Source organism: Canis lupus, chromosome 34 (genome assembly GCF_003254725.2).
Source record: "Canis lupus dingo isolate Sandy chromosome 34, ASM325472v2, whole genome shotgun sequence".
Classification (NCBI taxonomy): domain Eukaryota; kingdom Metazoa; phylum Chordata; class Mammalia; order Carnivora; family Canidae; genus Canis; species Canis lupus.
Window position 1 is genome coordinate 17,804,064 of NC_064276.1, and position 16,500 is coordinate 17,820,563.

At 36.7% G+C, this 16,500-nt stretch overlaps 1 protein-coding gene and 1 long non-coding RNA gene across 3 annotated transcripts in view; one reads left to right on the forward strand and one right to left on the reverse strand.

Moving 5' to 3' along the window:
• Positions 1-16,500, forward strand: part of VPS8 (VPS8 subunit of CORVET complex) — a 268,885-nt gene that overhangs the window by 187,114 nt on the left and 65,271 nt on the right. The window contains 2 exon segments of the mRNA XM_025451499.3: positions 8,358-8,439; positions 8,798-8,880. Of these exon segments, the coding sequence (XP_025307284.3) occupies positions 8,358-8,439; positions 8,798-8,880 (165 nt within the window).
• LOC125754293 (uncharacterized) overlaps positions 1-16,500 on the reverse strand; it is a 176,151-nt gene that overhangs the window by 128,574 nt on the left and 31,077 nt on the right. For both annotated transcript variants that reach the window (XR_007408098.1, XR_007408097.1), the window contains exon 2: positions 9,647-9,803. This is a non-coding gene — a long non-coding RNA (uncharacterized LOC125754293). The remainder of the gene's footprint in view (positions 1-9,646; positions 9,804-16,500) is intronic.

Consider the following 16,500-nt stretch of genomic DNA (forward strand, 5'->3'; position numbering starts at 1 on the left):
GGCACTTTTCAGTGATACTGATTTTTCTTTTTCTGTGCCAGTTTTTGGTTATATATAAAGTATATAACTAATGTCCTAAAAATTACTAGAACATACTAAGCAATAGCAAATCAGTTTCTAATCAGTAATAGCCAGTGTTTCTCTAATAAATTTATATAATTTTTAGCACAAAGCAGTAAAACTTGACAGTGTAGAATCTTAGATGGCCTTGTCACAGACAAAAAATCCCATTATTTTCCTTGATATTTTAGAAAATATTCATTTTTTTAAATTGTGGTAAAATATATATTAACACAAAATTTACCATTTTAACCATTTGTTAAGTGTACAGTTCAGTGGCATTAAGTACACTGACACTGTTGTGCAGCTATCCCCACTATCCTGCTCCAGAAGTTTTTCAACTTCCCAGACTGAAATTTTGTGCCTGTGAGACAATTACTCCCCTTCCCTGTCCCCGGTCCATCCCTGGCACCTTCCATTCTCTTCTCCGACTTCTCTGAGTTTGATGAGGTGCCTTATGTAACTGGAATCATCCCACATTTGCCCTTTGCTATTTGGCTTGCTGGCCTAGCACAATGTCTTCACAATTTCTCCATGTTGTAGCATGTGTCAGAATTTCATTCCTTTTTAAAAGGGCTAAATAAAATTTCATTTTATGCATGTACCACATTTTGTATCCTTTTGTCTGTCAGTGTACACTTTGGTCACTTTTGACCATCGTGAAGAATACTGCTGTGAGCATGCCTGTACAAGTAGCTTCCTGAGACCCTGCCTTCATGTCTTCAGGGCATATCCCCAGAAGTGTTATTGCTATATTAAATAGTAATTCTCTTTTTAATTTCTGAGCAGCTGTTACACTTTTTCCTATAATGACCATATCATTGTATGTTCCTATCAGCAGTGCATAAGGATTCCAGTTTGTCTAAGCCCTCACCAACACTTGTTCTTTTCTGTTTTCTTGATAGTAGCCATCCTCCTGGGTGTGAAGGGGTAACTTATTGTGGTTTTGAAATGCATTTTCCTATTGACTAGTACTGTAGAGTATCATTGGTTATTTGTCTATCTTCTTTGGAGAAGTGGTTATTCAAGTCCTTTGCCCACTTTTTCAATAGGATGATTTTTTTTCACTTTACTGAAATTTCAAAATAACTCTAGCAAAGTTCACTTGATAGGTGATTTTAGATTGTCCTACCTCTTTAACATATCAGCACATTTCTTAGATACCCTTGACCCACACATTTCCTTAAACTCTTTTACCCTAATTTTCTATAAATTACTTATTTATCTGTGTTTTCTATAGTTAGGTCCTAGGTGATAGGGTCTGTGTTGTATCTGGATCATTTTGTATTATACGGCATCTTTTTGGAACCTCGGTAAACAGTTGGTTGACCTTTCCATGTTTAGTTCAGCTAAACATTTAATTATGATTTTTGTATTGTCAGCCTCTATTCAGTCAGTTTATGTTAGATTTATTGCATTTATGATATTTTTCTTGTTAGAATAATTTTACAGATATTACATGAGAGATTAGGGGGAAAAGAAGAATGTTTCCCCAGAATCACTATAGTGTTTTGCAAGTGATAGTGTAGAGAAGCCAGTTCTTTTAATTTAAATATCTTTGAAGATAAATTTCTCAGTAATAGTCTCATGTCCACTATTTACTTTCATATTTAATTTTCTTGTGTGGCTGAGAATTTTGGAGGATTTGCTAATTGCAAGACACTATGCCAGTGTGGATTATACACAGATGGCTAAAACACAGCCCTTACCCAAAGAGCTATAGTCTTGTGAAAGAGACAGATATGTAAATAAAAATTTTGGATGCTGGAAGAATCAAGTATTATAAAAAAGATACAGTGAGAATGGCAAAAGGTTGTGAAAAATTAGGGAATGATTTGTAACTGATGAATCAAAGATACTTTGTGGAAGATGTGACATTTGGAGTAAGACTGCAATGACAAATAAGAGTTTGATAGGAAAAGCAAGGAAGGGATCCCTGGGTGGCGCAGCGGTTTAGCGCCTGCCTTTGGCCCAGGGCGCGATCCTGGAGACCCGGGATCGAGTCCCACGTCGGGCTCCCGGTGCATGGAGCCTGCTTCTCCCTCTGCCTGTGTCTCTGCCTCTCTCTCTCTCTGTGTGTGACTATCATAAATAAATAAAAAAATTTTTTAAAAAAAACTTAAAAAAAAAAAAAAAGGAAAAGCAAGGAAGAGGAGTCTGGGCTGAGGAGAACATGAATATGACAGTGCCTGGCCAGGAACCTCAGGCTGAGAGTGCAGTTGTGTTAGAGCATAGAGGGTGAGATGAGCCAAATGGTTACAATGTTTACTTAGGGTCAGAGGTTTACTTATGTTCTATTTTTAAAAATTTGAAGCCTTTAATGATTTTTCTGGATGGGACTGACTTGTGACAGTGTAGAAAAGAATGAGAGAGGCAGGCTTTAGAAGTCAGAAGTTTAATTAAGAGGTTGTTTTTGTAGTACACACGAGGTGAAGAGCACCACAGGGTAAAGGCATGTGAGGGCCTGGAAGTAGAATCAACAGAAGTGGCAATTTATTTGGACCTGTGGGGTTGGGGGGAAGGGAGCATCAGGGATGATGAAGATTTACAAACTGACCTAGAGATGACAATTTCATTAACCTAGTTTAGGAAGGGGGAGGAGCAGATTTAAAGTGACAGAAAGGGGTTGGGTGTTGCGCATATGAACTCAAGGTCCCTGCAGGACCTCCATGTAGAGATGGAAGATCGGAGAGCTTGAGTCTGTGGGAAGTTCACCCTACAGATTATGAAAGGAATAAGGGCTGCAGGTGTATATTCAGAAGTTATTAGCGATGACCTGGAGTTGAAATCAAAAGAGGAACTGAAGTTTTTGAAAAATAAAAAGGAGGGGGCCTAAGATAGTATCTTGGAGGAATACTTACATCTCTCTAAGAAATAGAAGGAAGAAGAAATGATAGAGCAAGAAAGGTGAAAGGTAATCTTTCTGTTAACCCACAAACAGATGATCAAGGCTGTTCCATGGCTAAAGGATATTAAAATGTGACGTATGATGTGCTTTATATGTCCTGTCAATGTCAGGCATTTACATGGGAACTCCTGTTGCACAAAATTATCTGTTTGTAAGCTAAACACTGGTATCATGCTTATGGAAGATTACATAGCACTAGTTTTCTATCATGTAAAGAAAGAATAGTTTAATTTTTTACAGAAGCTCTAAGGATTATCAGTAATATATCCTTAAGTGTTATTAATAATTTTTCTGAATCTAGAATCCAAAGAAGATCTCTCACTGAAGGATGTTGAAGATACCATGGTAGAGACAATTGCCCTTTGCCAGAGAAATTCACATAATTTGAACCAGCAGCAACGAGAGGTAGGAGAATGACTCCTTAGGCATATAAAAGTCTGTTCTGATCTGAAATTAGGAGTTAATCCTATTTCTGCTGCCCTTTCAGCCACCTGAGCTTAATTCAGCTGAATTTTAATCACTGTTTAGTGCTCCCAGGAGTATAAGCCTCCTAAAGTTATTGTGAGGAGTGCCTGTCCTCTTTGTTCTGACAAAAGGCTTTATGTTCCTAGATCTGGCTGTGCTGCAGAATTTAAGCGCATGAATACTAGATGTCCTTGTTCCCTCTGGACTGAGATTTTGTGTATTCTGTGTAGTGATTCTGTGAATGTGTCGTCATTTATCATCTCTTCTATCCTCTCTGGAGGAAAATGAGTGTTAGGAGCTGGAGGGAAACCCTCAGGGGATACAGAGAAAACTAGAAGAGGTCAAAGAAGGCTGTGATGTAGTTTCTCAACCCTGGCTGCACATTACAGTCACTTGGGGAGCTTTGAGACAATCCCAGCACTCAGGCTGCACCCCAGAACAATGAAAGTCTCTGGGTTGGTACCCAGCATTAAAGCTTCCCAGAGGCTTTCACTATACAGCCAAGGTTGGAACCAGTGCTGTAACAGATTTCCAGACTGCCAAAAGGAAGAGCACAAACTGAAGGAGGTATGGCTGAGCACCTGGTACAGGTGGGAGTTAAAGCAGTGAGGCAGAAACTAAGGGGGCGAGATGTGATTTGACAGCCACGTTCTGCTGCAGTTTTCACAAGTAAAGCTGCAGCGTGATATGGCATCATAACTCTTGCCCCTCCAGGCTGCAGCCTCTCACTTGGCACCACCTAGCCCCTTTCTCTTCCTGAGTTTCTGAAATGGGAAGTGAGGCAAATTTTTGGTATATTTTTAGTCATACACATTACAATGAAAATAATAAAGTTTGGTTTTTTTGAGTTGGGTAAATTTCTACTTTACGTTTTTGTCAAGGATTTTTTTAAGGCCATAAATTTCGAAAACCCTTTAGAAAATAAATTGTGTACAACAAGCACATTTACATAATAGATGTAGATTTTTTTCTTTATTAAAAAAATTTTGTGTGTGATATACTCATTATTTTTAAAAGCCCTGCAATAGGGGAGCCCGGGTGGCTCAGTGGTTTAGCGCCGCCTTCAGCCCAGGGTGTGATCCTGGAGACCCAGGATTGAGTCCCACATTGGGATCCCTGCATGGAGCCTGCTTCTCCCTCTGCCTATGTCTCTGCCTCTCTCTCTCTCTCTCTCTCTCTCTCATGAATAAATAAATAAAATATTAAAAAAAATAAAAATAAAAACGCTGCAAGGGATCCCTGGGTGGCACTGCAGTTTAGCGCCTGCCTTTGGCCCAGGGCGCGATCCTGGGGATCCAGGATCGAATCCCACGTCTGGCTTCCGGTGCATGGAGCCTGCTTCTCCCTCTGCCTGTGTCTCTGCCTCTCTCTCTCTGTGTGTGACTATCATAAATAAATAAAAGTTTTAAAAAAAAAAAAAACCTGCAATACAGAAGGTTACCCAGAAAAATATGTTTTTACAATTTACTTTGTAAAATCCTGTCCCCCAGAAATCACCATCATTATCATTTGGTGACCATCGTTTGGTGACCAGTTATCTGCCTAAGTTGACATAATTTTAGAAAAGTTGGATCGGATAATGTTTGCTTTTACAAATATAGTATTCAAACTCAGGAAGCTTTCTGAATTTCAAATGAATATTTCTTGACCATACTATCTCTTAATAGATTTTCACTACAGCTTAAAAAAGAATCTTAATACCTATAATAGATTGGAATTATTTGTTTATAATTACATTTCAGTTTTTATAATATCTGCATTCCCAAGCCAGTAAAGAACTTTGTGTGAACTCATGCTGGCTGCAACCTGTCTTTTCCATCCTTCTTAGTTTTAAGTAATTTTTTTATTTTACTTCATCAAGGCTAATAACACATACATTCTTTTCAGGGTCCACAACTCCCATAAATTGTTTAATCTTTTGAAAATGAATTATGGCTTTTCAGCAGTCCTTTTGCACCATGAGTTTTCCATTCCTAAGTTTTTATTTTCATTTATCTTTTGGTTAACTAGCTATATTTGGACGTGGTTATATTTTGATAAACATAAAAGAGTAGAATTCTTTAAGCTGTGTTCATGCATATTTAATTCTAAGTCTTTTTCACTTTTCAATTCTTCCATCTCCTCTCCAATGTCTATTTGATACTCTTCTATCTTCTCATGGAAATTTTAAGGAAAAAGGATAATTATGTTTTATTAGTGGGGCTGTTTAGGTTCACATAAGCTGAAATATGTCCAGATTCAAATGCATTAATGGTAGAGTTAGTTATAAAAAATCCATGCCTCCAGAACTCTAGGGAATATTCTGACTATTTTTGAACTCTGTATCTCTTAATCAGAGACAGGAACAATGCTTCTTTTGATGTGGTAAAAGGAAAATTTATTTTTTTGTCTCAGTTGGAATTTGTTTTAATAAAAATATTAGACGTTAGACTTCTTCCTATCCTTTGAAATTTTCACTTCTCTGTGTTAGTACACCATTCACTGGCTGCTTATAAGAGAAGTCTGTCTGTCTCCTTGTCTTAGAGACACACACACATATACACGCACCACTCTCTGTGTGGCCTCACCCTCCAACAACTGGTTTCTGCTTCATTTCTGAACAAGTTTTGTAATAACACTATTTTAATATAAATTGTATGTAAATACTGTCTTGTGTGAAAAATGCTGGGCTGATTTTTATAGACTACCAACCATTAAGCTTGGGGGATTTTAATGGTTGTTTATCTTAATTCTCTTTTCTTTGTTTTTGTTTTGTTTTGGAGAGGGTGAAAACGATCTGTTGCCACACTCAACTAACTAGAAGATTTGACGTATTTGAAAGACTGACAATGGACTGTTTATAATATCTCTTTCCATAAGATGTCAGGGCAAGATTTAACATTATGAGTATTTACTTAAAGCAGATTGCAGGCAGTTGGGCTGTTAATCCTTTCTCAAGGATCTCTACCTATGAATCTCTGTGAATCTGTGAATCTTTACCTGTCCTACCTTTGTATATCTGTTTATGGGGCTGCCCTAAGGTACAGTGGTTCGGTATAACAAAGGGTTTGGCTTTGTTATACATATAATTCCCTGAAAAGAAAGCTGTTTATTACATAACATGAGCAAGGAATTTGGGTTTAGTTGTGTTGCTCTCAAGGCATGGTTCATGTGGAGAGTTATTTATTTTTTTTTTTTTTTCATGTGGAGATTTAATTAAAGAAGAATAATTCCTCTGTGTAGAGTATGACATATCCCATGACTGTTACCTCTACAACCATGCTTCCCATAGTCTGCCACTTAGAGTCAAGAAACAGTTAATCTTTACAAAGGTAATTCTTCTAAACTGTCTGGATTAAATTAAAAAATTTAAAAATCAAATTTATAAACATAATATAAAAACAAAAAAGTATAAATAAAATAAATTACACAATTAAAATACACAAATCAATGATGTTATAAAAACAAGTTAAAGTTAGGAGACTAAAAGGTAAGCTAAGTAAAGCTATCTAAGAATAAAATACAAGACTAAAAGTTCATAAGTACTGAATAAAATAAATTAAAATTTCCATAAAAGAAAAAATTGCCAGTATCTTGAGAACTTAAGAATATATCAGAAGTTATCAGTATAAAATCTTGGCCTTACCAAACCTTAAATGGGAGCAGATAAAGGCTTCCTAGTAGAGCTCTTCAGTTGGGAGATCACCTAGTGGAAAAGTTGCTGGACCCACAGCCTATCTTAAGGGGCCTCTCATATCTCCACTGCCATAGGACTTGTACAGGGTTAGGTAGTGGAGTACAGAACATGCCCTTTTCTGTAAATAACCACTCTAGCTCTGCTCTGACCTTTCTTCATGACTCCCAGATGTTTGCAGGAATAGCTTATTGTCCAACAAGAAACCATGTTTGAAATTTTAAACATGTATTAGTTTGATTTTAAAGATTTACCCACCCACCAACTCCCCCAATAAAAGGAAGAGCACAAAATTTAGAGTCAGAGTACTAGTTTACTGGCAGTGTGATCTTTGGCAAATTACTTTTCTAAACCTTAGTTTCTTATCTCAAGTGAGGATTATGGTTAGTGTATGAGGCTGTTATGAGATTGAAATGAGAAAGTGGGGACTCCTGGGTGGCTCAGGGGTTGGGCATTTGCCTTTGGCTCAGGTCATGATCCTTGGGTCCCGGGATCGAGTCCCACATCAGGCTCCCTGCATGGAGCCTGCTTCTCTCTCTGCCTGTGTCTCTGCCCTTCTCTCTCTCTCTCTCTCTCTGTCTGTCTCTCTGTCTCATAAGTAAATTTTTTAAAAAAATGAGAAAGTGTGTAAATCATTTAATTCAGGACCCAACATAATAGGAATAAATAAATCTATTAATTTATCTCCTAATGTGGTTGGAAATGTTAATTGAAATAATATTAATTTCTACCTCTTGGTCTGTGATGACTAAGGGAATACAAAATAGTGCTTGACAGAGGGGAAAACTTTGAGTAACCTTTATTCATTTCTCTTGCTTGACATGACTGAAGAGAAAGAGAAAGTGGTAAACTAGTGGAGGGGGTAGTTCTCTGTTTTTCTCCCGCAGTACATAGGATTATTTATTTAGACTTGCTCAGTGATGCATGTATAGCACAGTATATAAGAATCTGACTGGAGGCCCTGCTCCGTCTCCTTGAACATGCCTTTTCCTGAGACACAGAAGATTGTAGTTCCCCAAGGTCTAGACTTACGTAACCTGTTTCTTTATTTTCCCAAGGTGCATGGTCAAGATAACTGTTTTAGCTGTGGCTGTTGCTTCTTACTATCTTTTCCTAGTCAAGTGTTCTGTCTTTTCTCTTTAAAATGTTTACAAGTAAATGTATGTGAGAGGTACATCTCAACCTGTAAAACACTATTCTGATGTTAATCTTAAAAATAATAGAATGCTTTGGTTTCCTCTGACATTGTAGGCACTCTGGTTTCCATTATTGGAGGCAATGATGGCTCCTCAGAAGCTGTCTGGTTCAGCTGCGCCTCATCTACACCCTGAAGGTAATTACTTTTATCAGAGTCCACCTATACCATCACCAATTTTTATCTGCTAAGAATTATCATTATGATACTTTTTCCTGGTATCATATTCTTACTGTTTTTTTCTTAATGAGATCATGGTACAGTGTTAACCTCATGTGCAGTGCTTTCCATGGCACCAGATCTGTCATTTGTCTTGAATAATAATAGTAGCTTTGCTGTTACTTATCAGCAGTTAACTTTAAAACATCCAACTGGCCCTGGTTAGCTAAGCTTCTAGGAAGCTATATAAATCCACTATTTTCTACTCACTTGTAGGAAAACCCAAAAGCTCTTATTTTAAACTAACATTAATATTAATATTTTATTATTATAACAGCTCTGAAATCTTTGACCATGCAAGTTCTAAACAGCATGGCAGCATTTATTGCTCTTCCATCAATCTTGCAAAGAATCTTACAGGTGAGTTAAAGGGGAAAAAATTCAATGTTGATCAGTTTCAAATAATATTTTAGTTATGTTTAACAAACAAATTAAGCTAATGTTAAATGAGTCTCGAGAGTAATGCAGATGATTTTGGACATTGCTTAATATATAACTTATGACCATCATACTTGAACCTTTCCTGGTGCAGCATGAGTGTGGGTTTGCCTGGCGCACACTGGCAACCTTCAGTGAGGGTGTGCAGCCTTCACATGTCCACTGTGATCTTGAGAGTCAGATACATAGGCTCTCTATGTGCCAACTGGAAGGAATCACCATTTATTTACAACTAATTGTGATTCTTAGCGTAAAAAAGAGATAACCTACAAATTAAGATAGGCATTTCCTAATCATTGGTTGTAACTTAGGTTTTTTAACTCATTGTAAAAAAAATTTTTTCATGTCCAAGGCTCATCCCCATTCTAAATTCTACCCAATTTTGTGTCCAAAGCCTTGGTAGGAAATAACATTTCATCCTGTTTTCTTCAGCAAAAGGCCCAAACATTCCCAACATCATCAAAAGAACACTAAAAATACCCTATGATCTATTTTTTTTAAAATCTGTGACCATTCCTGGGGAAACAGCAGGAATTACCTTAGAATGCATTTTGTCTTCCTTCACTGTATGCAGCATAGACACACCAAAACAAAACAAAACATTGATCTTGATGCCATTGATCTTTATAATTCTCAAATGATTTTTCTCCCATCAAGAATGTCCCTGGCAGTTCTCTTTAAGACTCACCAAGCTCAGGTAGCCCCGGTGGCGCAGCGGTTTAGCGCCGCCTGCAGCCCAGGGCGTGATCCTGGAGACCCTGGATCGAGTCCCACGTCGGGCTCTCTGCGTGGAGCCTGCTTCTCCCTCTGCCTGTGTCTCTGCCTCTCTCTCTCTGTCTCTGTCTCTATGAATAAATAAATAAAGTTAAAAAAAAAAAAAGACTCACCAAGCTCTACTTGCATTGTATTAAGCGTCCAGGCCTTCCTTCACTGATACAGACTGCTGCTTATGTAGGCTCTCCTCACAGTTTATGTATCTTCACATGTATTACTACAATTGATCCTTCTTATGTGTTGGAAAATTCTTTGATATAGACAACTTATTTTATATCCATTTTAGAATATATTAGTCATAGTTTTTAATTATATGTAAAGTAGTATCTCAAGGCAAAAATAATTTATCAAGTAAATTAGAAAAAATGAAATCTTAAAGTCAAAAGTGGCTTCTCTCAGCATATGTGTTTTGCTTTATGTGGAGCTTTAACCACACTTGGATACATAAACTATAATAAACAAAAATCAACTTTTCTGTTGGCAAAAGCATGTGATTTTTAAAAATTTTGTTTTTCAAGGCTCCTGACTTGAAGGCTTTTGATATAAGAAAATCTTCATCTTATTTTGAGTTATATTTGCATTCATTTTATTTTTTAATTTTTTTGGCATTCATTTTAATTATATTCTTATCATTTTCTACCTTTAGTGGTAGAAAAGGTACCTTCCACTTTTACTCCCACTAGTCAGGAGGGTATGCTATTTCTTAAATTCCTTATCTGCACATTTGTGATTACTGTAATAATGACTGTAATAATGACCTTACATTTGTATAGAGATTTTTATTTTTTTCAAGGTGCTTTCACAGTATCTCATTTGAAGCTCACAACAATCTTTTCAGGTAGGCAGGGCTACTATAGAAATTTCTATTGATGAAGAAGGAAACTGAAGTGTAGAAAAGTTAGTACTTGGCCTGCCATTAGCGGCAGAACCTGGCTACCACCAAAGTCTCTCGCCTCCTGATTTATGCTCTTTCCTATTCTATCATGTAAGCTTTACAGTTGTTTCAGTGCCTGGTCTTTTGAGGAATTAACTAGTTTATTAATTATAAATTATCTTGTTTGGTTGTTTCCTGGTAGATGAAAGGCTTAGCTCTTGTCCTAAAAGAGCTCTTCTAAGAGACAGAAAATGTTCTGTTGTAACTATTCTTTGGGCTCTAAGCAAGTAATAGTGGCCATCTGAAGGATTATCTGCTGTGACCTCACAAAGGGTGATTGCAACTTCATCCCTACACTTTCAGTCCGTGCAATTACAACAGCAGGAACCTGACTGTACTAGATCAACTCAGGATGACCAACTGGCCCAAGCAGGGCCAGTCAGGAAATTTTAGAACTGGACTTGAAAAAGACAAATGAGTCTCTTTTGGGGTCTCTGTGTATGTAAGGTACAAAGTTCAGCAGCTGACAGTGACTACTTTCCTACCAAGTGGGCTAAAATACTAAAAAATAATAAATAAGTAAAATTACAGAGAGGAAGAGAAGAGTAAAGCAGACACTCAAAGAGAAGAACAGACAAGATGCACGAAGAAGAGAAGAAACCATGAGAGGATTCAAGACACGAAGAGAAGATAACACAGAAACCCTGGTGGCATTTGAGTCCCTCATTATAGTTCTTAAGGCTCACTTGTATTCCTTTGCTTGGATCTTTGAAACAGACCAGTATCTTTACAATAGTTATGTTTTTTAAATAAGTTAGAATGAGTTGGGCTTCTGAATCTATCTAGTCAAAGGAGTAACAATAAAAGTATCTGTCTGAAACAGACTGGGGAATTTGGGAAGATTTCCTGGAGGAGGAAATGTCTGAACTGAATCTTAAATAGCTTATAGGAATCAGGGGGAAAAAAAAAAACGAGATAGGACTATTCTAAGCAGAGTGAACTATATATACAAAGAATGTGAGGTAAAACATGGTACATTTGGAGGAGTTGCAAGTGTTAAATATGCTTGGAACATAGGACAAGAATAAAGGTGAGTCACGGAGCTGAAATTTGAGAGACTGGCAGGGACTATGTTCTTAATTGGTTTGTGAACCATAAGGTAGGACTTTGGATTTAATTTTAAAATTAGTAGAATCTCATCAAAGGCTTTTAAGCAGAGGAATAATGGAATGATGTTTCTCTTTAGAAAGATCATTCAGCCTATATGTTATACAGAATAAGTTGGAAGGGATCGAGAATGAAAGGCCTAGAAATACCCAGAATGTAAGAGGTATTCAAAGCTTGTAAATTAAGTTGCATAGAATGGCTAGGAGAAGATGGATTTAGAAATTAATTAATAGAATCCACTTGACGTTTAGAGGTGAGGGAATACAAGAAGAACTCATGTTTCATGTGACTAACAATGAGCAGTTGGGAAATAATGAGACTGGACTTTATGGGAAGAGGTAAAAGTGGAGACATAGACTGAGAAGTTGTCAACACAGAAGTGGTAGTTCAGTTCTTGAAACTATGTGAACTTTAGGAAGAAATGAGTTAGAAAAGCAGAAGGCTAAAAGTGGAGTTCTTGGAAATATCTAAGAATCAGATCTATTTACCGATTTTTATTTACCATTAGAACAGAAGGATCTTTGGAATAAGACTATACTTTGCTAGTACCCTATCACCATCACATAGCCTAGAGGCACTTGGCATATAGTAGGACTAAATATTGTTAGAGTGAATAAAAGTCACAGGTGGAGGACTTGATTCCCCTTTTGACCAAGGTGGAGTAACAGAAACCAGATTTATATCCTTGTTTGAAACCATGAAAAAACTGAACAAAGTATATGAAATAGTTTTTTAAAAACTGGATATAGGCAAAAGATCAGTGATACCTGAGAGATAAGAAACAGACAAAATAAGCCCTGTGTTTGCCACAGCTTAACATCTTGAGAGACTTTCTAGGCAGTAGTGCCGGAAGGGGGATCCCAGCCAGTTTCCAGCATATTCATTGCTTTAAGGAGATGGAACCTGAGAATCAAGAGCCTGAGGTGGCCAGAGTTTGCAGGCAAGTACCAGGCAAGAGAACTCTGGAGATGTACAGAAGGGCCCCCCTTTCAAGTATAAGTGCATGATCTGAGGAACCTATGTAGGCCAAGGAAAGAACCACCTGAAAGGATCAGAGGGAATAGTACTGGCGCTCACACAGGGCCAACAGCAAGACTAAAAGGACAGAACATTGGGTAGAATACTTAGAAGTACTCAATAGTGGGAAATAACCCTAGGCTACACATAACTCCAGTCATGCCTTGAAAATCTTAATAGCAAGACCTAAAAGGATCAGACTTTGCAAGTAATTTAACTACATCCCAGAACAAAGATTAAGAATACTTTTAGGAATACAAAAATATCCAGGTCCCAACAGTATAAAATTTATAGTCATTATAGGACATTGAATCAGAAATTACAACGTATTCAAAGAAGTTGGAAAATGAAACCCACATATGACATTGGATATTAGAATTAGCACACAAGGACACAAAACAGAAAAAAAGATCAGTGAATTTGAAGACAGCAATACAGACTACTCAAAATCAAACAGAGAAAAGTAAATTAGGAAAAAAAAATCTGTGAGCTCTGGGACAATTTCATGTGGCCCAAAATATGTGTCCTTGGAATCCTGAAAACAGGAGTCAGGAAAAAAAAAAATACTTGAATTATTGGCTGAATATTTTTCAGATTTATTGAGAATTATTAGCACACAGATCAGTAATCCCAAACCTAAGCAATATGAGGAAAGCTACAAGGCATATCATAATTGTTCAAAAGCAGTGATTAACAGAAAAGCTTAAAAGCAGCCAGAGAAAAAAGAGGAATAAAAATAAATGTTTCTCCCAAACAATTTTAACCACTTTGACCTCATTGACATTGACATATCAATTATAACAGCAGAATACACATTCTTCTCAAGTTGTACATGGAATGTTTACCAAGATAAACCATACTCTGGGTTATAAAGTAAGTGTCCATAAATCCAGTGTTTTGGATTTTAACCATTCTAATAGGTGTGTAGTGGTCTCATTGTTTTAATATGCAGTTCCCTAATGAACAGTGACATTGAACATCTTTTCACATACTCATTTGCCAACTGTGTATTCTCATTAGTTGGATTGTTTGGGTTTTTTTTTTAATTGTTTTAAGAGTTCTTTGTATATATTTATACACGCTTTTTGTCAGATACGTAGTCCACATATTTCTCCCAGTTCATTCTCTCAATAGTGTCTTTTCATAAAGCAGAAGGTTTTTTTTAATTTTAATGAGGGTTTTTTTTCCATGGATTGTGTACTTATTTAGTGTTATATCTAAAAACTCATCATCAGACACAAAGTCACCTAGATTTTTTTTTCCATATTCTAGAAGTTTTCTAGTTCTGCATTTTACATTTTAGGTCTGTGATCCATTTTGAGTTAATTTTTATGAAAGATGTAAGATTAGTGTCTAGAGTCATTTTTCTACATGTGATGTCCAGTTGTTCCAGCACCGTTTGTTGAAAAGACTATCCCTTTCTTCATTGAATAGCCTTTGCTCAGTTGACTTATTTATGTGAATTTATTTCTTTTTTGTGCGTGTGTGTGAATTTATTTCTAAGTGCTCTGTTCTTTTCCAGTGATCTGTTTGTTTAGTCTTTTGCCAGTACCAGATTATTTTCATTATTGTAGCTTCATAGTAAATCGGAAAGTCAGGTAGTATCAGTCCTTTGACCTTGTCCTTCAGTATTGTGTTAGCAATTTTGGGTCTTTTTCTTTCCATATAAACTGTAGAATCATTTTGTCTGTATCCACAAAGGAACTCACCAGCATTTTGATTGAAATTGTCTTTGTCTGGTTTTATCTAGGTAATGCTGGCCTCATCAAATGAATTAGGAAGTATTCCCTCTGCTTCTATTTTCTGAAACAGATTGTAGAATATTGGTGTAATTTCTTCCTGAATATTTGATAGAATAAACCAGTGAAACTGTATGGGCCTAGTGCCTTTTATTTTGAAATGTTAATGTTTATGGATTTCGTTTGGTTAAGAGACCTGGGCCTGTTTATTATCTATTTCTCCTTGTGTGAGTTTTGGTAGATTGTGTCTTTCAAGTTGATCCGTTACATCTAAGTTATCAAGTACTCTAACCAGGAGTTTTTAATGTTCTTAGGTTTTGAGGGTTTTCTGTGTTCTTTATTTAATCTTGCCCCTTATCATTATGTTTTCATCAGTCCCAATTTTCAGTCCACTTTTAAGTGTTCTCCACTAGAATATTTTCTAGATTATTTCCTGAGTTGCAGCACAGTGTACATAGAACAAAGTACATACTCAATAAATCTTAGTACGTTCAATCACTTCAGCAGTAGTCCTCAGTTCATAAAGCACTTTTGTGTTCTTTATCTCCTTTGACCTCTATGTGCATTAATCTGGGAAAGTAGTGAGATTCCCGTGTTGCTCATGGGGAAAGTGCTACTCATGTTAAATACCTTTCCTTAGTTTACTCAGTTATTAAGTGGCCATAGCTGGAACATGACCCTAGCTGTTCTAACTCCACATTTTAGGCCTTCTGTACCTAACATCCGCCCTGGCGTATTTTAGATCTGCCTTTATCAAGTCCCCTGGAGAGAAGAGAGGAAGTAACAGTTCCTTAGACGAGCCCTTGCTGCTTAGATAGCTACTGTTTTTCCGAGGGAGACGTTCTCATGGTAGGAGGTTCTCAGAGATCATCTTGACCTCCAAATGTCTATTCGGATCGATGCCAGGCACCTGAATCGTGCAGGCACGATTCCATAAACAGTAGATGATAAGTGAGTTGAGTGTTTTTAAGGAACTATATTTATGTTTCAGATTCTGCCTTTCACAGCTTGCTTTTATTGAGCTTTACTCTACGGCAGAAAGTAACTCTTGGCTCCTGAGAAGCTGTCTGTGACTGTCTTACTGAGGAAAATAAAGCAAACAAATGATTTATATGCTAACTCGCTGAGGGCATGATTCGTATTGTAAAGTAATGCTTGATTAGTAAAGATTTAAATCACAGGGAAAACCACATACATGCTGCAGTAGATCCCAGAAAGCAAGAGGGGGGAAAGTGGTCATCACACTTTTTCCAAAGAGCTCTCCAAAAACGAAGTTCATGTGATGTACCCAAATGTGCTTTTATTTTATGGTTTACAAATAAATTGAAGAGAAGCCTCAGCAGTTATTCATTGCTGAAGAATCTAACTGACATCTTTGGAAAGTAATTTGAAAAGCTAGTGGATTGTGTACATGCTGTGCTAGAAGCCTTGAGCTCCCTTTTGCACTCTATAATTTATATGTTGTCCCAGCATGAGGTAATTTTCATGATTTTGCCTTTAAATTATGCATATTAAAGTGAAATGTACTGATACAAATATAGACATGACCTATAAAGATTTCTTCCTTTTCTCAGAATTTAACCTTTTAAATGCCTTTTTATTCTCCAGACCACCCTTGTCATAAACAAATGGTACAGCTTTTCTGTGCTACAGCTATATTAGTGTGCTGAATGCACATATTACAGAAAATACTGTAATATCTTTTTTATAATAAGGTATTACATGTCCCTTGATATTTTGAGATATAGGTGTATTTATTAGGAGCTTGACCAAAAAGCTTAGTTGAGTGCAAGTTTGGAAGCATTAAAAAGGATCTATTTTCATGCAGAAAAAAATTAAAAATTATCTGGTGAATATTATAGTCTGAGTTGTTTTTCTAATAAAGATTAGTCTGAGATATCTAAAGTCTTGCCTTTTGTAAGTGATCTGCACATGTTTGACAGGTATCTTTACCTTAGTGACACATTCTCT